Below are 24727 nucleotides of genomic sequence, written 5' to 3'. Positions count from 1 at the left end.
GTGGGGGCGGGGAAGGGGAGAGAGGGAAGGTATCTTACTGGAGAAGAAAGTACATTCTTCATTCCAGCTACCAGAGTTGGGCTTAAATTTATTAGACACTTACTAGCCAAAGGACAGTGCTCCCAGGCAGGGTCTGGGGCAATCTCTTGGCAGAAATGCCAGCATCCTTCCTTTTCCTAGCACTTGAACATGCATGTGCTGGACTTTTGTTGTCTCTGAACCTTGGTAATGGTAGCTGGGCCTCTGACTAATCAGTGTTTGGTTAATATTTTAAAATGTATTCTTTGATATTAAAGCTTTGTTTACAACACACAAACTAGGGAAATGAAATCTAGATGGAGCTACTATAAGCTGGGTGCAAAACTGGTTGGAAAATGGTTCTTAGAGAGTAGTTATCAGTGGTTCACAGTCATACTGGAAGGACATAACAAGTGGATTCCTGCAGGGATCAGTTCTGAGTCCGGTTCTGTTCAATATCTTCATCAATGATTTAGATAATGGCATAGAGAGTACATTTATAGAGTTTATAGAGCGAGTACATTTATAGAGTTCTCTGGAGAGGGTCCAGAGAAGAGCAACAAAAATGATTAACAGTCCTAGAAAACACGACCTCTGAGGGAAGATTGAAAAAATTGGGTTTGTTTAGTCTGGAAAAGAGAAGACTGAGAGGGGACATAACAGTTTTCAAGTACGTAAAAGGTTGTTACAAGGAGGAGGGAGAAACATTGTTTTCCTTAACCTCTGAGGATAGGACAAGAAGCAATGGGGCTTAAATTGCAGCAAGGGAGGTTTATGTTGGACATTAGGAAAAACTTCCTAACTGTCAGGGTGGTTGAGCACTGGAATAAATTGCCTCGGGAGGTGGAATCTTCATCTTTGGAGATTTTTAAGAGCAGGTTAGACAAACACCTGTCAGGAATGGTCTAGATAATACTTAGCCCTGCCATGAGTGCAGGGGACTGGACTAGATGACCTCTCAAAGTCCCTTCCAGTCCTAGGGTTCTATGGATGTGTGAGAATTCTGGCTTCAGGTAAGGAAAATATGAAAAGCAGGAGCAGATGAACTTTCCTGGTTTTTAAAAATAAAATAATCCTATGTTGGAAGGCTTTGAGCGCTGGCAGCTCTGTAAGTTAGCCATATGTTTGCTATTTAGTTGGCTTTGCAGCCTTTAAGAACATGTGCTTGTCAGTTGTTTCAAAGCCTGACTTGTAAACAAGTCAGTTGCAAAGGGTATCTGAACTACTTTCTGAAAGTAGTCAGTCAGCTGACTTACAGTCTATGTAATATTTTGGCACCATTTAGTATTCTTGCTGACCTGAATGGGTAGAACCTGTAGGCAGCAGCTGTACCTCGGGGGAGGAGTCAAAGCAATAGCATTACACTTCTTTTTAGATGCTGAGCATAATGTATTTCCTCTTTTTCCTATGGGAGTTCTGCTTGAGGTGTACATGCACCTCTCGCTAGCCCTTGAGTGGAGATTTCTAGCTAGCAGTGTCCATTTGGCCTGCATATACATCCTATGTCGTCTTGTGGCAGACACTGATACTACATAGGGGTGTGCGGACAAACAGTCCTCAGTTCCTTCTCTACTGCCTTGGCCTGAGATGCAACTCTAGCGTGTCTTCCTAGCGCATACTCTGCCTTCTGTTTTTATTGCAGTTAGTTGTAGGTTAGTGTTTAGAATAGTGAGTTCATTTTAGGTGAGAGAATTTTTCCCCCCCCACTTTTCACTTTGGGAGACTTGTCTGATCCTGGCAGGCATGCCTGGTTTGTCGGCCTTCAGACATTGCCTGTCTTGTCAGGAGGCTATACCAGTAAGCAACGGGCACTGGTTGCCTCGTCGAGGTGTTTTTTTTAGAGTGCTGCATCTGTGCAGTTTCTGCGCACTAAGTGGCTTGGCAGTGTGTACACCTCGGGAGTTACCGCGCGCAAAGCTGCTTTAATGTGCAGAAACTTGCCAGTGCAGATGGGGCCGAAGAGAGTCAGCTCCAAAAAAGACCAGGTCCCCATCAAGGTCCTCTGTCTCTGAGGTTACTGTTGGAAGAATAGTAAGAGGCCATTATAGCTCCATTAGCAGCTCGTTAATGACCTATGGATAAAGTGCTAAGGAAGAGTACAAAAGAATAGCACAAGCATGTAGGGACAAAATCAGAAAGGCTAAGGCACAAAATGAGTTACACCTGGTAAGAGACAAGAAAGACGATAAGAAGAGATTCTTTAATTACATTAGGAGCAAGAGAAAGGAAGGAAAGTGTAGGCCCTCTATTTAGCGGGGAGAAGGAGATCTGATGACATCAAGAAGGCTGAGGCGTTTAATGCCTGTTTTGCTTCAGCCTTCACTAAAAAGGTTAACAGTGACCAGATACTCAACACAATTAATATTAACGAGGGGAACACAAGCCAAAACAGGGAGAGAACAAGTTGAAGAATATTAAGCTAAGTTAGCTGTATTCAAGTAGGCAGGGCCTGATGAAATTCATGCTAGGGTATTTGAGGAAGTAGCTGAAGCAGTCTCAGAATAGTTAGCAGTTATGTTTTGGGACCTCACCATCCCCCATAAGTTCTCAAAGAATGGAGAAGGGTAAACATAGTACCTATCTTTTAAAAGGGGAATAAAGAGGACCCCCAGGAATTATAGACCAGTCAGACCTAACTTTAATATCTGGAAAGATACTGGAACAAATTATTAAACATTCAGTTTGTAAGCACCAAAAGGATAATAGGGTTATGAGGAATAACCAGCATGGATTTGTCAAAAACAAATCATCTCAAACCAACCCAGTTTCCTTCTTTGACACGTTACTGGCCTAATAGATAGGGGGAAACTATTAGATGTGAGAGATCTTGGTTCTAGGAAGGCTTTTGACTCAGTCCCACATGATATTCTCATAAACAAACTAGGGAAATGATAATTTCATCTAGAAAACATAAGGTGGGTGCGCAGCTGGTTGAAAGCATGTAGGGACAAGAGTAGTTGTCAGTGGTTCGCTGTCAAACTGGGAGGGCATATTGAGTGGGGTCCTACAGCAGTCAGTCATGGGTCAATTGCTAGTCAGTGTTTTCATTAATGACTTGGATAATGGAAAGGAGAGTATGTTTATAACGTGTGAATGACACCAAGCTGGGTGGGATTGCAAAGATTTGGGAGCACAGGATTAGAATTCAAAATGATCTTGACAAATTGTAGAATTGGTCTGAAATCAACAAGATTAAATTCAATAAAGATAAATGTTTAATATTACACTTAGGAAGGAAAAATCAACTACACCAGACCCTCGCTAGAATGCGCGTCTATGGAGCATGAATTCACATATAACGCGGTCACAGCCATGGATCCCAAATTTAATTACTTTAATTGGAATTCATTTTAACGCGGTCCCCGCGCTAACAGTACCGTGCATGGATCCCAAATTCCACGTTCTAGTAAGGGTCCGGTGTACAACTACACAATGGGGGATAACTGGGTAGGTGATAATAGTGCTGAAAAGTGTCTGAGGTTATAGTGGATCACAACTTGAATATGAGTCAGCAATGTGATGCAATTGCAAAAAAGGCTAATATCATTCTGTGGTGTATTAGTAAGAGTGTTGTATATAAGACACGGGAGGTAACTGTCCTGCTGTACTCAGCATTGGTGAGGCCTCATCTGGAGTACTCTGTCCAGTTCTGGTGCCATACTTTAGGAAAGATATGGACAAACTGGAGAGTCCGGTCTAGAGCAAGAAAAATGATAAAGACTTAGAAAACCTGACCTATGAGGAAAGGTTTAAAAACACTGGGCCTGTTTTAGTCTTGAGGGGAAAAAAAGCTTGAGGCAGGATTGGATAAGTCTTCAAATATGTCAGCGGCTGTTATAAAGAGAACTGTGATCAATTGTTCTCCATGTCCACTGAAGGAAGAACAAAAGGAAATGGGCTTGATCTGCAGCAAGGCAGATTTAGGTCAGATATTAGGAAAAACTTTCTAACTCTCAGGGTAGTTAAGCTCTGGAACAGGCTTCCAAGGGAGGCTGTGGATTCCCCATCACTGGAGGTGTTTAAGAACAGGATTGGTCTGGGGGTTTACTTGGTCCTGCCTCAGCTCAGGGGGCTAGACTTGATGACCTTCCAAGGTCCCTTCCAGCTCTACGTTTCTATGATTTCATAACAGAAAAAAGATGCATTTGAGTTTTTTTAAAATGGAAGCTCAGAATTTGCAGAATGTAGCAAAAAATTGTGAAGAGACGCTGATTCTTTCAGCATAGCAGTTCCAGAAGAAAACAAAGCTACTCTACAAAATCATCTTAAATCCTGTTACATGTGATATTTGATTTCATAAGTGGTAATGGAATGGAGAAAAATGTGTAAAGCATTATCCTATTATAAAGATGTTCCTAGCATTTAAGACTATCATTTCACACAGGAGCAGTTCTGGTATATAAACAAGATCTGTGTTGCACATGATGAGCTAAAGGAAAGTAAACAACCTTAAACTGCGAATCCCCAGGCCTGGTTTTGATCCCAAACATTCATTGTTGCAACCACCCTTGGGTGCAATTATTAAGTGTTTGCAATGTACTATGTAAGTGCTAAGCACTTAAAATAACTGTAGCATCTGCTTAGTTCTTCTTCCAAGTTTTTTAGGGCAATAGTTTTCTTGTGACATATGCATAATTCCCCTCAACACTAATGTGAATTAGGCTCATATAATGGAGAATAATGTCGCTATTGTCTGTACTGTACACTCAACATATTATGTAAATTTATTTTAATTATTTTGCCACACTTTCCATTCTTATTTTCTGTTACCTTCAAGGGGATGGGAGGATTTGTTTGTGACTTTTTCAGGTTACTTTTACTAATTTAGAGGTGATCTGGAACTGGGTGCCTATTGTAGAATACCAAAAGGGACTAATTGTGATAGATATGGTAATTTCCTGCAATATCCTTGAAAAATCATATTGTATCTTATGCAAAGTTTATGTATATTGTGGGGTGGGGCTGTATGTAACCTCTCTAGCCTGGAGATGTGATGTGAGGCCAGGAAGTTCAAAGAATTATACTGAAATTGTGCAGACAAGAATGGATTTTTGGTGACAAAACGTGTGGTGTAGATTTCCTGGGAAATACCCAGGGAGAGTTTAATGCAGATTCCCCGTCTCCAGTTATGAAAAAACTCAGCCTTTTGAAGCTATATCATGAGGAAAGGGGTGATTGTCTGATGATTACCTGTTCCAAAGGCCCAACCTATGTAAAGGACCAGGCTTACTGGTCCAGTCTGAGTTCTGGTTCAGAATCTGATACAGTTATGAACTTGTAACCATGGGGAAAACCCAGTTGTGGGTCTCAAAGGACAGATGCCTACCAGAGCCTGAGGTTGGAGTTGAGGGTGACCTTTGTGTAAGCTTTTTAGCATGGGTGTAGGTTCTTTTATTGGTTTCTAATGTTTTCTCTGTAACACGTTCACCTTAAGAATAAATGTGTTCGCATATAAAGAGCAGTGGTGTAACTTGTAACTGCAGGCAGTACACTGGGTGTAGCCTGGAGGGAGAGCAAAGAGCAGACATTAGTCCTTTAGACAGTCTGGCTTGCTGGGGCTATCGCAGGGCAGGCAGAGAATTGTACAGCCTGGAAAACCCTCTGGTCAGGAGGGAGAGACGTGGGTTTCAGCCCAAGAAAGGTGACAGCTGAGAGGAGTGGGTGCTCTTGAGAAACAACTCGGGGGAATACAGGTGCAGTTGGCCTGAAACTGACACTAATAATTAAATCAGGCCCGATCCTTAAAAGTATTTAAGCACCTGGCTCCCAGTAAAATCAATGGAAATTAGTTGCCTAAATACTTCAGGAGGATCTGGGTCTCACTGAATGTTTTTCTTAAAGGAGCTTGCAGCCTTATTCCTCCCTAAACCTGACTTTCTGTAAAATGTTTAGAATCTCTTCTTCGGACTGTAGGTATCTCTTCTGTAATCATATTGTGTATGGAGCTGGTAGGAGGGCTAGTAAGGAGGCCTGGGGTGCAGTGTACTCAATATGCTGATGCCACCTAACTGTTGTCTCTCTCTGATTTGGGTGATGCAGTTAAGAGCATCAGCCAGTGTCTAGTTGAGACCGGGGCAAACACAACAGCAAGTTGGCTGAAGCTCAAGCCAGACAAGAGTAAGGTGATGGTGGATTGTAGAAAGCAACTGGAAGAGATGGCAGAGGTAAAACCCTTTGACGTGATTATGTCCACCATTAGTTACCACAGTTCACATTTAGGAGAGATTTTAACACCCCTGGCTGCTATTTAAGAATCACATTACAGCAGTGACCCAGTCCGCCTTTTTCCCAGCTGTGTCTGCCAAGGTGGTTGCAACCCTTCTTTCTACATGTGGACACTTGACACTATTGTCCATCCTATTGTTACCTCAAGATTAGGCAATTGCAGTGTGCTCTACATGGGACTATGCCTTGGAATCATGTGGAGGCTGAAGTTGGCGCAGAATCCAGCGCTTCACTTATTAAGCAGAGCATCTTGCTCGGCACATGTGACACTAGTGCAAAGTCTGAGATCTGCACTGGCAGCCCGTTGATCTCTGAGTGGAGTTTAAGGTGTTGGAGAAAAGTCAGTATGGAAGTTCTTTCTCTTGGTGTGGATATATTGCAAAGCAAGAAAATAGCTAGTTTAGTTACATTGTTTATTTCACTCCTACAATTTTCAACATTTCCATACTTCAGTAGGGTACCATCTATTTAATGTCCATGAAAGAAGAGTGGTTATAACTATTGATGGCTTGAGGCTTTTGCCTGGTTACATTTTAAACAGGCATCCCCCTAATGACTAAGGTGTAATGTGCCATTAACAACTAGTATTTGGAACGGGTGGCTGAGCAAACCAAGACATGGTTCAGTTCAGTTCTGCTTTCAAAAAATGGGAAATGAAAGACATTGTTGTGCTCTGACTGTGTGACAGATAAATGCAGAGTCATCAACTTTTTACTTCTCTGTTTTTACTAACGTAAGTACTCTGGGGTACTCTGTCAAACCCTTTTTGCAACCTGATTGTTCTTAAAACTGTAGCTTGCTCAATTTTGATAGTGGGTCAGAGTTCTTTCTTGTGTCATCTTGAACAGTATATTAGCTGTCCAGGATTCTGTCCTACGACCTTAGGGCTAAATTCCATTTTGTTTGAAATTAATGCCAAACTCCAGTTGACTTCAGTAGGATCAGGATTTGGGCCCCAGAACAACTCGTTCCTTCCCCTCCGCCCCGACTTTTTCCTCCTACAACCAGTCCTTGGCACTAATCATACAGTCATCCTTGGTGAGTAGGTGGTTGATGGCAAAGTAACTCCTTGAGTGTGAGAGGAGAGAAAATTGGAAAATTCTGTTACACTGACAGAGCACTCAAATGAGAGAAACAGGAGACTTAAAAAAAAAATAAAAATAAAATAAGAGCAACCCTTTTTATTGCAGATCTCTAAAAATATAACTTAAAAGGAGAGGCTTAAAAACAATGACGAGTCTGGTGGCACCTTAATGACTAACAGATAACGTTAGACTCCTGGTTAGAATCATAGAATATCAGGGTTGGAAGGGACCTCAGGAGGTCATCTAGTCCAACCCCCTGCTCAAAAGCAGGACCCATCCCCAATTAAATCATCCCAGCCAGGGCTTTGTCAAGCCTGATCTTAAAAACTTCTAAGGAAGGAGATGGTTGTTTTTGTGGATAGAGACTAACACGGCTACCCCTCTGATCCTAAAAGCTTAGCTATGCTGTAAGCCATCTGAAACCTCACAACTTCAAGAAGGCTTATGACACTTAAAATGTTTGGGGTGAGGAGGGATTTTTGTTTTAAGGATGTGGAATATTTAAAATTTTTATTAAAGCTAATGTTAAAATTATATAATACGCAGGTTAGGGAAAGAGTATCTGTACATCTGGGTGTAGTGCTTAGGTTATCCAAAAGTACAAAGTTTGGTTTAAAAATCATAAGATACATATAGTACATAATCTGTAATAACCAAAATTTAGGTGAATAAATTTAATGACAAAGTTTAGATATTAGCATCCAAGTATTTGGGTACATCACTCCTGAAAAGTTATACAGAGAGTTGATTGTAAAATGCAAATATAGGAATGAGTGTAGATTGTCCCTCAGTGATTTGAAAATTTAGGATAGGTTGTCCCTTAGAAAATACAATCCATCAGGGAAGTTTGTCAGTTACTTTCCCGACTTTGCTTCTCATTGGCACTCCAGTATTGCCGATGTTTGGTGATGTGTTCTAGATAGATGTCCCTTGATCACCTGATGGTGTCTGACACCATGAGTTGCCGCATCAGCTGAGCACAGTGCTGACCGATTCCTCATTCTTGCAATACTTGCTCGTTACTGGGGTCCCGTGTGCCCACAAGGTCCTGCTTCAGGGCTTTGGTCCTGGGTAACCCATAAGGCTTCTATCAAGGTTCCAGTTGGTTGTGTATGAGGGTAAGGGAGTACAGCTGATAGGCTCCTCTCAAGCATGGCCACCTTGTAGGTAGGCAAGACTAGTGGGTTCTATTACTACCACAAGAACCCAGAGCCCATGTGGGTTCTTCTGTTCTCTTCTGTTGTCCAGAAGCAGGGTTGGTTCCCAGCATGTCAGATACAAATGGGCAGAAAGTCACTGGCCAGTTATGGAGCTTGTGCTCTGATGTCGACACAGAGTGTGTGTTTTGGGGCCAACTTAATGCCTAGTCCACTGCTCAGTTACCATTCCCCTTCCCTTGTTTTTCCACATTACCCCCACCAGCTCCCTCCCCTCCGCATTCCTAATATCTAGAGAATATGGCAACTGGGGGTAAGGCTTAGAAATGTAATGGAAGTTTTGCTTCTTGTTCACCTCTTCATTGCAGAGTTCTGGACAGGAGGACCCAGAATTTAAAGTAGTTTTCTGTTGAACCATTCAGGATATGGGCTGGTTGGAGGAATATTTAAAATTACTTGAGAAACATTTTGAGTGATAAGAGCTGGAAAAGAGATCCAGGGATTTGATTCTTCCCAGTCTTTCAGTGTTATGGCGTTTAGCTCTGCTTTGGGCACATTTCCTGTGTCAGCTCCTATAAACAGCTCATATGAGATGAATAGCACCTTGCATATTGTAATAACTGACCTCTGCTTTCATATGCAGACAATTCCAGGTACTGAGGACTAGTTACACTTTGTCCTCAGTATATGGAACATAGTTTGCTGGTATATCAGCTTTACAACTATCTGTCGGTATAGAGCAAGGAAATCTGAATGGCATAAAGAATTTTATTTGGATTTTAGGCATTACTGATTAAGGTCTGGGCTGGTTTCTCCACTGCACCTGGCTAGTGGATGTTCATCAACAAATATTTATAAATGCAGTACTGCGTATATACTGTTTTAGTGTCTAATAATCAACTTGTTTTTGGAGAGAAGATATTCAGGGTCTGAAGATCTTATTTGTTGGAGTTGGTATCTTCTTAGAAAAAACTCTGAAAAAAATGGTTTGCAAATATAAGTAAAATTTTTGTGGGAAGTTGTATTTACTTTGAAGCTGTTCAAAGCTCAACCCAGATTTATCAGAGATCTCATATAAGAAACCTTTGTCCTCCTGTTATTTATAGAAATATTTCCTGTATTAAATAATTAATATCCTCTTAGTTGGGCAGAATATAACTTTTAGCTTGTTGTCTTCCATGCCTTTTAAGTGTGTTTATTTTTTAAAGGTGACCTTGGAAAAATGACAACACTTTACTCAAAAGATCTGTTCTTGTGCATCTTCAGAGTAACCACTACATGCAAAACGGTGTGGAGAGCCGGGTAGGGAAGGCTGTGCCTCCCCACACAGCCTGGTGACTGCCCCCCTCAGAACCCCCGACCCATCCAACCCCCCCTGCTCCTTGTCCCCGACCGCCCCATCCCGGAACCCCACACCTTATCCAACCCCCCTGCTCCTTGTTCCCTGACTGCCCCAACCCCTATCCTCGCCCCATCCCGGAACCCCACACCCTATCCAACCCCCCCGCTCCCTGACTCCTGACCACTCCCCTCCCCTGAACCTCCACCCCATCCAACCTCCCCTGTCCCCTGACTGCCCCCCGGGGCCTCCTGCCCCTTATCCAACTTACCCTTACCCTTACCATGCCGTTCAGAGCAGCAGGACAGGCTTATTTGAAAGCCTGGGAGGTGGGCAGGCACAAGCCATGCTGCCCACACGGCGGCATTGCTGCGGGAGAGGGGGGACAGTGGGGGAGGGGCCGTGGGTGAGCCTCCCTGGCCAGGAGCTCAGAGGCCGGGAAGGATGGTCCCACGAGCTGTAGTTTGCCCACCCCTGCATTAGACTATATGTCAGGTACAGGAAAGCTATCAAAATTAAGGCAGGAAAAACTTAAAGGACATGAGTAGTTTTTACCAATCTAGGAATATACAGCCTGATTCTTCTTTTAAAAAGACACGAGTGATTTTTTTTTAACTATTACCTTATTTAGAGTGCATGTTCTTCACAGCAGAAACTATGTAGTGTTCTTTGCCTAGTACAGTGCCAAGCACAATTATCAGAGTTTAATAAATAATAAACTAGGCCTTGAGTAATCTTGTTACCCTGTCCACTGTCTCTGCTCGTCCACCCCTTTATTTTGTTGTTTCTTTCTTGTCTTATTGAGATTGTATGCCCTTTAGGGTAGGGACAAAAGACTCTCACTCTGCTGTAAGGTGCCTGGCATCTGTTTGGACTCAGTAAAATAAATAAATGATTATAGATAAACTCACTTGAGTAATTCAGTATTTTCTAAACAATGATTTGTTGTTTGTTCATTTAACTTGTAAGTGTGTGTATGTATGTAAGACAACTGTGTAATCCCAGAGGCTTGCTGTTTTAGAGCCAGGGTCTGCTCCATTACACTGCAATGAATATGGTGTAACTCCATTGACTTCAGTGTATCTTTCTTCAAAGTAGTTATTCCAGAAGTACAGCAAAGTAACTGAGATCAGAATCTGTCTCTTAATGATTCCAACAAGAAGTGCACTCAAATATATTTCAAGCAAAGATCAGAGGAGCAGTGTTATGCAAACTACCTCCTCCACACCACAGACTCGGAAATCTGGAAAGTCAGCAGAAAAAATAAAAGCTGTGGAAATCTTCTGTTCTGTTCTTTGGACTGCATCTCTTATTTTCCTGTCCTGATGTTATCAGTCTAAATAATATGGCTACTTTGTTTATTTCCTTTATGTGCATGTATATTATAGAAATATACTGTCCTTTTTTAAGGAATGGCTGTATAAAGTCAAGTATCAAAATCCATATTCAGACATCTTACTTTTCTTTTCTCCTCTTACAGGCGATATGGATTGTGGTTCCGATTACGGAAGTTGTTAATCTGGTTGTTGGGAATATACATAGCCATTCCGTTTCTAGTCAAACTTTGTCCTGCTATTCAGGTGAAGCTGGTCTTCTTAAATTTTGGTAAGTGCTCATGTCCTTTTTTCCCCTCTCTCTCTCTCTCTCTCTCTCTTTTTCTTTTTTAAATGAAGCTGATAAAACTTTTTTTTTGCCAGAGTTGCTTTTTAAAAATTTTTTAGCAAATCAGACACTGTATTTGTCTTCCTACTTGTGTATGTTAGTCTGACAATTGCACCCATGTGTGACAAATGTGTATTGGTGCTCCCTACTTTGTCCTGTGCAAAAAAGCTGGAAAAATCCTTTGGCCATTGTACTTCAGCCAACTAAGGCGTAGGGTGTTGGCTGCTTTTTCATATGTGAGGCAGCTGTATTTTTGGTGTCCATCAAAATTCCATGGTGGGAACTGCCCAAAATAATTAGCAAATAAAAAAAAATAACCACTTCTGTGCATTAAGAAGCTCTGAATTTGTTTAACTGTTGTGATATTTGTTCCCCCATCCAGTTATGGTTTGTGAAGGATGTGCCTTTTTATAGGTTTTGTGAATTAGGAGGCAGGTAGCCTCTTCAAGTTTATGGCTTAAATGCTAATTGTGCGTAACAGTATGTTTTTATATAGATATAGCAGCCAAACTCCAATTAGCCTCTTAATCTGAAATGATCAAAGACTATACCTGTGGGAAAAGAAAACAAAATAGAATGTAATCTGTAAAGGGATTATTAAAGATGCATATGGAGAGTATTCAGATGATCAAGATCCTATTTCAATTGAAAACAACTGAAATTGTTGACAGTGCATTAATTTTCCAGACTGCAGTTCCTCACGCAAAAGCATTTTTAGGAAAACGTACTGGCTGTAGTAGAAGAAACAGTGACTCGTCAGCAGCACATTTACACCATCATTTGCAAATACTACTGCATAGGATTTTCCATATTATCAGATCAGCAGTCTTAGTCTTGTATTGTCTCAAGCCTTATCTATGCTACAAATGCTTTGCCAGCATAGCCATACCACCAGAGCTCCCAGTGTAGATGCAGCTTATACTGACAAGGAGTTTTTCTGTTAGCCTAGTAACACTGCTTTCCAGAACAAGGTTAGTTGTGCTGACAGAAGCATTCTTCTGATAGCTGCATCGAGGCAGAAGATTTTGCCAGCATTGGTCTATGTGTGGGAATATGGGTGGGGTGGGGGTTGTTTCCTGACCATACCCACACCTCTGACTAGCACCTGTACTGACAAAACTCTGCCCTAGACACACTAACTCTAGGTGCTTCAGAGAGAGGCACAAGAGACCTTGTAATGGAAAATTGTGGAATACCTGTCTGAGGGGAACTTATTCTGTCTATACAGTATTAGTCCTTTAAGTCACTCGTAACACAGTAGTTAGCATGTGTAAAGCAAAAAAGCAAAAAGAAGCATCAAACTATGTATAGATCTAGCATATCCTCCTGCTTAGCAAAAAGAAGCATCAAATTTAGTGTAAAGCATATATTTAGTTGCAAATTAACATGTTTTAATGGTTACCAGTGAATGACTATCTTTCTTTAGGAAAATGACTAAAAAGTAAAAATGCAAAAAAACCCCAAACCATAAGTTACTTAAATCAGGGTTTCCTAATTGCTGATTTAAATAGTGGTTAGAATCAGTGATTTTAAGTCATTTTGATTTAAATCAGTCTACCTTGACAAAGATTGTGTGTATCACTTGATGATTACCTGTTCTGTTCATTCCCTCTGGGTTACCTGGCACTGGCCACTGTTGGAAGACAGGGTACTGGGCTAGATGGATCTTTGGTCTGACCCAGCCTGGCCATTCTTATGTAAATATAAAAATTAAAAAACAATGCTTTTCCCAGTCTAATTTTTATATGTCTCAAGTTACAGGGCTTCCACTTGAAAGACTGCTCCCAATTTAATGGCTCTCCACCATGAGGCTAAATATCAGGAAAAGCTCCTTGAATTTCCTTTTTCCTCATTTCATCCCATTACTTCCAGTTATACCTGTTTTGTACCATTCTGAGCAATTCTTTTCCTTCCTTGATGCTTATACCTTCCCAGTACTTGTAGCCAGTTACCCATTTTCACCTGCGACAAAATGTCTTTTTGGCACAACAGACAAATGTAAAATTAGTCTCCAAACACGTTGCGGTTTTTTGGACAGGTTTTAGAGTTGCATTGCAATTAGCGGTGTTGACTTGCAAGAAAATAGAATTTAAAAGTTCAAGTTTCTGACCTTTCACTCTTTCCTTTGTGTTTCAGTGAGGGTTCCATATTTCATTGACTTGAAAAGGCCACAGGATCAAGGCTTAAACCACACCTATAATTATTACCTTCAGCCAGAGGAGGATGTATCCATTGGAGTCTGGTATGTAAAATTATGCTCCCCCTGACATCCCTTAGCATGTCCTCTGTATCCTTAGTGTGGAGATAGTACTTTGGATCCCAGTGCAGAAACCCTGTCTCTCAACAACTGTCTTTCTAGTCAATGGTCATGACCATTGCTTACGCTCATCTGTGCATGTGTGTATCTTTCTCAGCTTAGGGGCAGAGTTCATGCTAAAAGGTATGTAAATCTCTGGACCTCAACTGAACTAAGTTTTAGCAGCATGTGAAACACAGATAAATCATGAATGCAGGGAAGTTTTCTAATTTGGAAATTTGAAGGTGTTGCCCTGCATTGCTAGACAGGTCATGTCCCTGGACTGTGGAGGCGAGCTGATGAATTAGAGGTTTGCTCACCATCCATGTCTTCACGTTCTTCAGTTTTGTAAAATCATTGCAGTGGAATGTAGAAACAGAGGATCAGAGTATTCAGAGTGTGGGAGGAAAAATGTTCTCTAGAGAGTTGGGGAATGAAGAGGCTTTGCTCATATTCTAACCAGCACAAATCAGTACTGGGGGGTGGTTGTTGTGTGGTTTTTTTTTTTTTTTTTTACTGAAATTCAGTTGTCACTTTAGTTCATGGAGAAGAATTTAAGGTGCTTAACTATAGGCAGTTTCTTGCGTTCTCAGTGCGTCATCTGAGGCTTACAGATGCTGTGACTGGTGCTACATAAACTTTTTTTGAGCCGGTCAGCATTCAAGATGACTAGTCTAGTGAGCTAGTTTTGAACATCTACCTTTACTGATAGCTTTCTATTCTCTCTCAGTGCACCTGTTTTTTTTTCTAATTTTTTATAACCATGAAGAAAGTTTCCTCTGTCTTAAAAAGAAGAGAGATCACTACAGAGTTAACAACGAGGAGTCCAGTAGCACCTTAAAGACTAGCAGATTTATTTGGACATAAGCTTTAGTGCATAAAAAACCCACTTCTTCAGATGCATGGAAAAGAAGTGGGTTTTTTACCCGTGAAAGCTTATGCCCAAATAAATCTGTTAGTCTTTAAGGTGCCACCTGACTCCTCGTTGTTTTTGTGGATACAGACTAACACGGCTCACCCCTCTGACACTCACTACAGAGTTGAGATGTATATCAGAGTAGCAACCAGCTAAAGAAAGGTTAGGCAGCTCATGGGGGATGGGGTGAGATGGGGCTAGTTTTTAGTGATCCACCCACTGAAGTCAAATTAATGAATTCTGGGAGTCCGTTTGAGTTTGTATTGTAGTTTGTGTGTCATCACACTGATACAGTGACAGGATAGGGGTCTTTCAAACTTGAACTGATTGGAAGGAGTATCCTCTTCTGAATGGTGCAATAATAGCCTATAACATAAAATTCTTTATTTGTAATGAGGTCCACAGATCCATGACATTGCATAGTCTGAGCTGTGCATCCTTGCAGGTAGACCAAGTTGGAATGTCAGACATTGCTATTTTTAGCCTTGTACCCAAACCAGGTCATGGACTGAGAGACTTGGTGCTGTGGGCTTTTCTTTGAAGTGATGACATACCCAGGGAGTGCTTAGTTTTTTTCCCGAGGCCATGGAAATGCCTCAACTGGCTCAGAGGTGGAGCTATGCCTCCCCAACCACTGACAAGTTTGGTCTGCCTCTAAGCTTGCATAGAGCAGAGGACCCAATATCATGGATCTGTCAACCTCATTATTCCAAAAAAGGAAATTTTGGGGCAAGACATGGATACATTTTCCTAACCTTTCGTCTTAAAGGAGAGCTTTGGTGAGGACTACTTTTAGAAGCTGAATCTTGAGCTTTCCCGAGCTAGATGGGAAAATCATAGCAGCTGGCCTGACTCTGCCTACTTGTATTGTAACCACTGAGCTATAATATAGTACAAATGGATTGAAAAGTACAGATATGCAGCATGTAGTGTTTGCTATTTCAAAGGCTTAGTTGATATCCAAAATAATTTGTGCATTACATGTGTCTGGCTGCACTTGAGTCCTACTGAGGTAAATAAATCTCTGATCCAGAGTGTGAAAAGTTGAGTAACCAAGCCATATTAATTTTCTGTCTTCGTACCTAGGCACACCGTTCCTGCAGCCTTATGGAAGGATGCTCAAAGCAAAGGCCAGCCATGGTATGAGGACACGTTGGGATCCAACCATCCTGTAATCCTTTACTTGCACGGAAATGCAGGAACTAGGTAAGGAACAAGTATCAGTTATAAAGAGGGATAGCATTTCTTTAATTGTATGTATTCTTGTTTACATTGGATTCCAAAATCGGGCCAGATAATGCCAGAGCAGTTTGTTTCTGTGGGTTAAAAAATAACACCTGTTTTTAAAAATGGAAATACTTTGGATTTAATAAGTGTGGGGAAGGGAGAACTGACTACGTTGGATTTACTGCTGGAATGAGTTGTCATCAGTTGCCTTTCCAATGCATTGTCTATCACACTCCTTCACCCAGAGGTCTGGGTATGAGAGAGACAGGATGAGTGTTCCATATGCTGCGCGGAGTGGGAAGAGGCTTTTGAACTTACTGGGTCAAGTGTGGGAGGGAAGGGAGCACTTATTTCCAGCATTGTCAAATGTCTGGCCACGTAAACTGCGGAATGAAAATAGCGGTGAGAAGTTGGCTATGCCAGTTTGCTCATGCGCAGCCGAAACACGAATGCCAGATGCTGCCGTCAGTTCATTTTATAATTTCATGTTGAGGAAAGGAAAACAAAGGCAGAGAGAGCAGTTGTTGAGTTTGTGTAAGTTTTGTTATTGTGTTTATACTGGATATGTGTTTAGAGCATAGGATAGGAGCATTTTATAAATCCAGAGTAACTGTAGATACCTTTTTTGTGTGTGTGTGTGTAAATTCTCAGGGCTTTGTTCTGGGGTCCTAAAAACCATTAGTATGGTAGGACCTTACATCAGTGGTTTCCGCAGACATCAGCATGTATGGGCAAGCTTACCATCCTATCTCTGTGTCTGTCCCCTTTTCCTTACCAATCTGTATATTCCAAAGTACGGTGACCAGATGTCCTGATTTTATAGGGACAGTCCTGATATTTGGGGCTTTTTCTTTTTTAGGCTCCTATTACCTCCCACCCCCTTGTCCTGATTTTTCACACTTGCTATATGGTCACCCTATTCCAGGGGTTCTCAAACTGGGGGTCAGGACCCCATGGGGATTGCGAGGTTATTACATGGGGCGTCGCAAGCTGTCAGCCTTCACCCCAAACCCTGTATTGCATCCAGCATTTATAATGGTGTTAAATATATTAAAAAGTGTTTTTAATTTATAAGGGGGAGGTCGCACTCAGAGGCTTGCTATTTGAAGGGGGTCACCAGTACAAAGGTTTGAGAACCACTGCCCTATTCCAAAGAGTATTGGCACATTTCAGAGTTCATTAACACCCATGTTCTTTTGAAGCCAACATCCACTTTAGAGAGTGTCTACACTACAGGGAATGCAATAGTTAGGTAAGGTATTTAAAATGTATATTTGTAGAATACCAGCATTTGTCCATATTTAATTAGAGACCTGGAGGAAAAAGTACAACTCTGAAGATAAGTGCCTTTGGAATCTTAAATACTAATGTCTTTTCCTCCTCTTTCCCTAAATTTCCTTTCACAGAGGAGGGGATCACCGTGTGGAACTTTACAAGGTAAGTGACTCCATGCGTCCTCCAAACTGTTGCATTACACAGATTGAGCAAATAAAAGCACTAAACGTGTCATCACAAAATATCCTGGTCTTATTGTACTTTTATAGAAAACGAATTAGTTCTACAAGCCTGTGAGTATTCTCTCCTGGTTTTATAGATTATATCTTTCCCTTTATATTGGTGTCAGAGTGCTGGTGCCTGTAAAACGATCTGATTGCCATGCTGCTTATCCTGTGAAATTCCCTTTAGCAAAGCCTTCTTAAGTCAGGTCACTTATCCAGCACAATTTGGCAACTCAAAAGAGGCAGATGACTGTTTCTTTTCCTCCAAAACAAAGAGCAACTGAGTTTCGGCAACATGGCACCTAGTGTTTAAAGAGAACGTAATGAAAATATCATCTCGATTTTTAGTTTCCTGGGAACCACTGCATTCTGTAAGACATTTTCCATTTGCCCAAATGGACAAATTAGCTTTGTAGTTATTGTATACATGAGCAAGAAAGTTAAAAAACACACTACAACTGCTGAAATAAATGGAGCCTGTGCATAGTCTAGTGGATATAGCAGAGGACTGAGTGTGCAGACACTTGGGTTCTAGTCCTGGCTCTGCTGCTGCCTTGTGGCATGACCTTAGACAAGTCACTTAACCTGCCTGCCTCAGTCAGCTTATCTAAAATATGTTGTAACAGCTGGACTCAAAAATTATACTTGGTCCATTTGCCAATGGTATGTAAAAAAGAAACCTCTGTAAGTGCATGTAGCAGCAAACTCAAATTGGCTAGGTTCTGGCCCCTTTCTTTGAGGCTGCCTGTAGGTTCTAAGCATCAGTGGAGTTGCCCAGAGTCTGGAAAATACCAGAGCTGCTTAGAAAAGATGGAGCAGTTCAGGTAGTTTTCCCTAACTTCCCTTGCCCAGATTACAAATTTCTGAGCAACTTGGTATGTCTTGCAGGTTGCAGCAATGAGATCAAGATAACATCACTCTGCTGCATGGAAACTAGATGAGCATCAGATGTTCGGGGGTGATTATTTTGGTGGGGTGTGAAGAAGATCACTAGAAAAATTGAGAAACAACAATGAGTAAGCTAGAGGAAGGAGAGAGAAATGGAGTGGAGCAGCCCTTCTCAGCGCCGGTAGTTGGGTGGTGGTGCCAGGGAAGAAGAAAACGCAAATCCTTAGACACGTACCTGCTAAGACCAATAGGAAAGTTGGTGATGTGGGAGTGGAGACATACCTGCGATGTCCACTGACAGTGCTCTGTTGAAGTTGAGTTTCTGCCCCTCCCCTAAACGCACCCTGGTGTCTTGGCATAATAATTTCTAAAGCACTTCAGGGTTAGCTGATGAAAAGCACTGTATAGGCACATATATGATTATGGATTACACTGTTTAGGACTATAAAAGGGAACTCACTTCCCTCACACGCATCCAGCTTCAGAGACTGTCATCCCTATAGTCAAGGGTCCCCCTGCCGCCAGTGGCAGCTGGGGGCGCCCTGCCGCTCATGGGGGTTGGGAGGGGCTCCTGCCAGCGGCAGCAGCTGCTGGAGTTCCTCTGCTGCCAGGGGTGGCTGAGGAGCTCTGGGGTGGGAGCTGGGGGGTGGGGGGGATTCCCTGCCACCCTGCAGGTCTGGGGAGCTGCCGGGGTCTCCCCGCTGCCTGTGGTGACTGGGGAGTTTGGGGGCCCGCACTGGCTGGTCAGTTGCAGAGGTCCCACGTCGGCTGGGCTGCTGTGGTGCCCTAATGGCACTGAGGTCTCTGGAAATCACAGAATCAGTGACTCCCGCAACCTCTGTGACGAAATCGTAGCCTTATACATAATTACTGTCACCCTGTTCTTTTGGTGACCTTTGTTGTGGTGTTGGAGAGCTGATCCAGGCTTCTTTGTTCTGCATATCACAGGCCTGTCCTGTTCACAGCAGTAATTGAAACAATGAGAGCATTGTGTCTTGGAACTACGTATTTATTGGACACAAGCACAAACAGTTGTAGGGAAGACATTGTCCTGTGTACCATCCAGGGGCATGACAGCAAAAAGGTTCTGTTTATAGTTCTTGAAAAATATATAGAGCCAGCCTTTCCTTACCCGCTATCCCCCAGCGCACCACACTGAATGTGTCAGAGTAAATCAGTCTTGTAAAGCTAATAGCCTTGTGCCTGATGACTAGAACAGGCCACTCTTAGTTTCAAAGTATTCACACAAAGGAGTTGCCCTGATTGCTCCAATTGTCTGGTGTAGACAAGACCTAAAAATGCCAAAATAGACTTTAGCCACTGTAGGTCCTTTAAAATGTTGTAAGTTGGTACAAAGTGATTAAAATCTGGAACTTTAACATCACTTTTGCTAAGGCATTTTAAAAACAAATTCCTTTGTTAATGTGGCAATTTTTTGCTTGTTTGCAACAGAATTTACAAGGGTCATCAGTGCTAAGACATAAATGTAAATCTTCATGATAACAGACCAGTTTTCTGAACAATTTGTTTTAGATGAGACGTTTGTGCTTGTTAAAAACATTCAAAATCTGAAACAGCCACTTTCGATCTATCGTACATGTTAATGTCATTAAACATTCACAAGCATCCACAAAATACATTCCATGTATCAGCTGGGTAGGAACAGCTTGTACATTTGAATAATACAAATAAGGTAGCCTTTGTACTGTTTCACTGAAAAATCTAAAGGTTGGGGTGTGGGGTAGACAGCAGCAGAATTTTGAAATCCCTAATGGTAAAATAGTTCCAGAAGAGGCTGTAGCTGGAATGATATCTGTCTCCTTTTGGATTTTTGCTTGATTTTTCAGATTGCACTGATACAAACGAGGCAAGGTGTTGTCTGTTGTTTTCGCAAACTTAAAGCTGGTGTTCATACAGATGAAAATAGTGCTTCCTTAAGACACTGTCACTTGTGCAAAACTATAAAGCCGAGTGAGTATTTACAGTCTCAAAGAAAAAATTCATGCTTCAAGGGAACATTTAGAAAGACTGTAAGGCTCTTGAGTGGTTCGTCTTGTAGTTTATTACTGGCGCTATACAAAAAGCGACCTTAAGGGTTCTGCTTCAAGCCATCACATCTGGAAGAGTGTGGAGTACTGATCAAAACCAGATGAGGGTAACAATGAAATGTTCAGACTCTTCTGGGAGCGCATGTAGAACAAATACCTCTGTGGAATGGTCTGTCTATTTTATTTACTCCTATGACTCCCATTACCATAGCAGCCAAGCACCTAGCTGTCTTTAATGTGTTTATCCTCACAGCACCCGTATTGTCCCCATTGCATAGATGGGGAACTGAGGCACAGAGGCTAAGTGACTTGCCGATGGGCACATTGAAGTTTAAGGAAGATCAAGGAATTGAACCCAAGTGTCATGAGTTCCAGGCCCCCACTCTGACCACAGGACCATTCTCCTCTCTGTCTGAGGCTGGGGAAATAAGTAGAAACAAAATTACAGTCTGAAATAATTGGATGTATGCAAGCCCTTGCCTGGATCATTGCGTATTCCCTTCTTCTAGATATTGGATCGTTGCCATAAATTAGAACACGTGCCGTGGAACACAGCTCTCTGTTGCTGGGTGTGACGTTTAAGTGACAGTACAGCCGTTACTCTGTTTGTGGCTGTGTATTAAATACTTTCTTTTTCTGTTTAGGTTCTAAGTTCCCTTGGTTACCATGTAGTCACATTTGATTATCGAGGTGAGTGTGTGTGTGTTTGTTTATTAGGAAGCTGTGTTTGGCTCTGTCTGTCTTATCTGGACACTGCTAATTCTGATCTTACAGCTAACTGCTGTTTTTTACAGTTTCAGAAGCTGTTACCAGTTAGTTAGACATTTCTTGAATTTTCATTGAGTTCTTAAAATCTCAGTAGAATGTGTTACCTTCTTCAGTGTTTCTCTGATTTGTCTTTTCCTGTGTAGCACATAAACCATGAGATCTTACTACCTTTTCCCCTTCTCAAAGCATGTAATTATATGACCCGCATCACGATAGTATCTGAACGCCTCACAGTCCCAACATCTCTCTGAGGTACAGCAGTGCTATTCTCCCCAGTTTATAGGTGTGAAACTGAGTCAGAGAGAGGCTATGTGATTTGCCTATAGTCACCCAGGGAGTCTGTGCAGAGCAGGTAATTGGACCCAAGTCTGCCCAGCTCTAGGCTAGAGCCATAATCACTGAACCATCCTGAAACTCATGGATTGAATGGCCACTGCTGCAGCAATATATTCTCTGTATTTTTTAAGACAGTCTGAGCTATCTATAGGTTTCTTTACTACCCTCCCCAACTTTTGGCGTGCTTCCAGCAGGCAAGTTTTGAAAGCAGTTAATTGGGAATGCCACCCACTGGCCGTGCAACAATTGGATGTCTGGAACTCTGCTCAGCAAAATGTACATTACATCTACCGTTAGTAATGCAGGGAAGTCCATACAATTTCCACTGCTAACAAGTGGTACAGGGTATAGGCTGTTTTAGCTCAGTACTCTTTTCCTAAATCACACAGGCTAAATGCTATCTTTTCTCCAGGCTTGATCTAGTAACATGTTGCTGCCCTTTCAGAGCATTTCACACCTGCTGTTCAAGGAGAAAAGTCGTAAATATAAATTGTTTCCAAAAGCTCATAAAATTCCTTGTTATCTTTTAATTTTAACTCACTAAAGGACCAAGTGAACATCTTAGACTGGGCTGGTGTATAGTCCTGCATTAGCTTGTTGAAGGATTTGACCCAAGCCATATATATAAATATGCTACTTACAGTCGTCCACAGATTATACTGGTGTTCTGATCTGTGAACCAATATCAAACGCCTGTTGAGTAACAACCTCTTGTAGCTCAGCAGCGACTCTGTTGGACAAGGTCTCAGCAGAATCTACTGCACAGCTTGTACCCCCTCTCTTTAGAGATCAAGCATCCAAATGTTTTGAAAATTTGTTCCTTACTCTTGCTGGTGTGTTTTACCTCTGTATTTGGCACTGGTGTGACTGCTGCTGCAATACTTTGTCCAGTTCTGGTGCCCACAATTTGAGAAGGATGTTGATGAATTGGAGAGAGTTCATAGAAGAGCCATGAGAATGATTAAAGGATTAGAAATCATGCTTTTTAGTAATGGACTCAAGGAGCTCAATTTATGTAGCTTAACAAAGAAAAGGTTAAGGGGTGACTTGATCAGTCTATAAGTATCTAAATGGGGAAGAAATATTGAATAATGGTCTCTTCAATCTAGCGGAGAAAGGTCTAACATGATTCAATGGCTGGAAGTTGAAGCTAGACAAATTGAGTGGAAATGAGGCATACAATTTTAACCATGAGAGTAAATTAATCATTGGAACAGCTTACGAGGGGTCACGGTAGATTCTCCATCACTGACCATTTTAAAATCAAGTTTGGATGTTTTTCTAAAAGCGTAGCTCTAGGAATTATTTTGATGATCCTCTCTGGTCAGGAGGTCAGACTAGATGACCACAGTGGTCCCTTCTGGCCTTGGAATCTGAATCTGAGGAGAGGCATTTAAGACCTGAAAGTGGCCGCTCTGCATGCAAGAACTGGCCTATAGTGGAACCAGAAATGCAGGGTACTGGAACATTCACTTCCAACAGGAGCACCAGCTCTTGCTTTCATTGTCTGCCAAACCTACAATCTGCCTGGCAGCTGACAGTAGCCAAGTTCTAACAGTAGAAGCTTGACTGAGGCTTTAAGCAAGACACGCTGAGACACTGTGCTGTGCCAGTCTTTTTTTTTTTTTTTTTCCCTTCCAGCTTTAATTTGGCGTGCAGGTACAATACAGCAAGCAAGAATATTCTCACGTTTCAAATGCCTTCACAGTTGTGGGCATGCAGCTTTTTGATGAAGGCATAAGAAATACCTTATTTTGCTGGATGGCTTAGGTGTGACTTAAAACGTTTGTGTTTCAGGGTGGGGAGATTCTGTGGGCACTCCGTCAGAGAGAGGAATGACCTATGATGCACTCCATGTTTTTGACTGGATAAAAGCAAGAAGTGGAGACAATCCTGTCTATATATGGGGGCACTCCTTAGGCACAGGGTAAGCCTCCAATTCAGATGGCAGCTCTCTAGAATAATCAAAGTAGATCTATGTTGATCTTTGACAAATGTAGTATCATTTATGGATAGTGGCTATAATCCATTCTGATTTGTGTCTAAATTATTTTGCAGTGATTAAATTCAGATTCATTCTTTGCTCTTTTTAATTTAGGAAATGGGATAGTGAATAGAACTTGTATCCTAAAATTCCAGAGGGCTGGATTGGAAATTAGAAGGCAGTAAGATCAGCATTGCATCATGTAATTAGAGAAATAATGGGCAGATCGTGGGGAAGAATCGTCACTGGTGTAAGCAGGCCCAGTTCCATGGATAGCAGTGGAGTTGCACCCCTTCATACCAGTGTGTTGTGTGTGTTTTTTTTAAAGCCATACCCACTGGATTCCATCCTGTACACTCTTGAAAGGGTAAAATTTTGTGTAGCTGGAAAATATATTTCTCAAACTATCTTACTGCACATGTGCATGATTTACAGATCAGCACTGGGGCAATTAAGCCGTTAAAATGGTGATTTCACTTGTAGAAATGAAGTATGAAAAATTCTTTAATAGCTCGACACAGCAACAAAACTGAATGCATTGCCTTAATTGGCAGGATGCGGATTGTGAAGTCGTTTCAGACACGGTCTGGCTATTGGTTCATAGTAAAAAGTTTTGGAATCACTGACTTAATAAGGCAACCAAACCAACTGCTTTTTGTTGTCTTTTGCAACCACCATTGCATATATGCATCCTCCACCCTGGCGCCGGGACACTAACACTGGCCTGTGGGCAGGGGAGACCCTCAGGGGAGGAAGGGGAGGGCGAGTTGGAGAGTGAGCCTGGCCTGCACTCACCCCTCAGCACGGCTCCTGTCCCACAGGCTGGGCCCGTCTCCGGGCGTTGTGACCCAGCGCATGGGGTTGCAGCAACACCCATGTTTGGCCTAGCCACCTCTCCATAAAGACAGAAGAGCAGCCAGGCCAAATGTGAATGAGTGGAGTTGTGACCCAATACTTAAGGTCACAGTGCCACTGAGGTTTGGTGCGACTGCTCCTCTGTCATGGGGAGGCCTGGCCAAACCTGAGGGGTGCTGCGACCCTGTGCACCAGACCATGATGCCCTTACCAGGGACCTGGGTCCAGTTGCACAGGGCAGGAGACACTTCTAAGGGGTGAGCATGGGGCAGGCTCATTCTCACACACTCTCCCCTGAGAGCTGGGCTGGGAGAAGCAGGTGTGCACCTAGGCCAAGGCCCAGTGATGGGTTAATCTGGCCCTGGACATGGCAACCCATCTAGAACCTTCCTGTGTCCCACTTGTGGGTCAGGACCCACCATTT

General features: G+C 42.2%; 1 protein-coding gene across 1 annotated transcript in view; it reads left to right on the top strand.

Annotated features, from left to right (window-relative positions):
- The window catches only part of ABHD12 (abhydrolase domain containing 12, lysophospholipase), a 51101-nt gene that overhangs the window by 10507 nt on the left and 15867 nt on the right, over positions 1-24727 (top strand). The window contains exons 2-7 of the mRNA XM_084622933.1: positions 11305-11429; positions 13623-13728; positions 15785-15904; positions 17332-17362; positions 21005-21050; positions 23262-23391. Coding sequence (XP_084479059.1) covers positions 11305-11429; positions 13623-13728; positions 15785-15904; positions 17332-17362; positions 21005-21050; positions 23262-23391 — 558 coding nt within the window. The remainder of the gene's footprint in view (positions 1-11304; positions 11430-13622; positions 13729-15784; positions 15905-17331; positions 17363-21004; positions 21051-23261; positions 23392-24727) is intronic.

Source organism: Lepidochelys olivacea (genome assembly GCF_965140295.1).
Source record: "Lepidochelys olivacea isolate rLepOli2 genome assembly, chromosome: 3".
Taxonomy (NCBI): Eukaryota; Metazoa; Chordata; order Testudines; family Cheloniidae; genus Lepidochelys; species Lepidochelys olivacea.
Note: the sequence above shows the minus strand (reverse complement) of the source record. Positions and strands in the feature narration are given on the sequence as shown.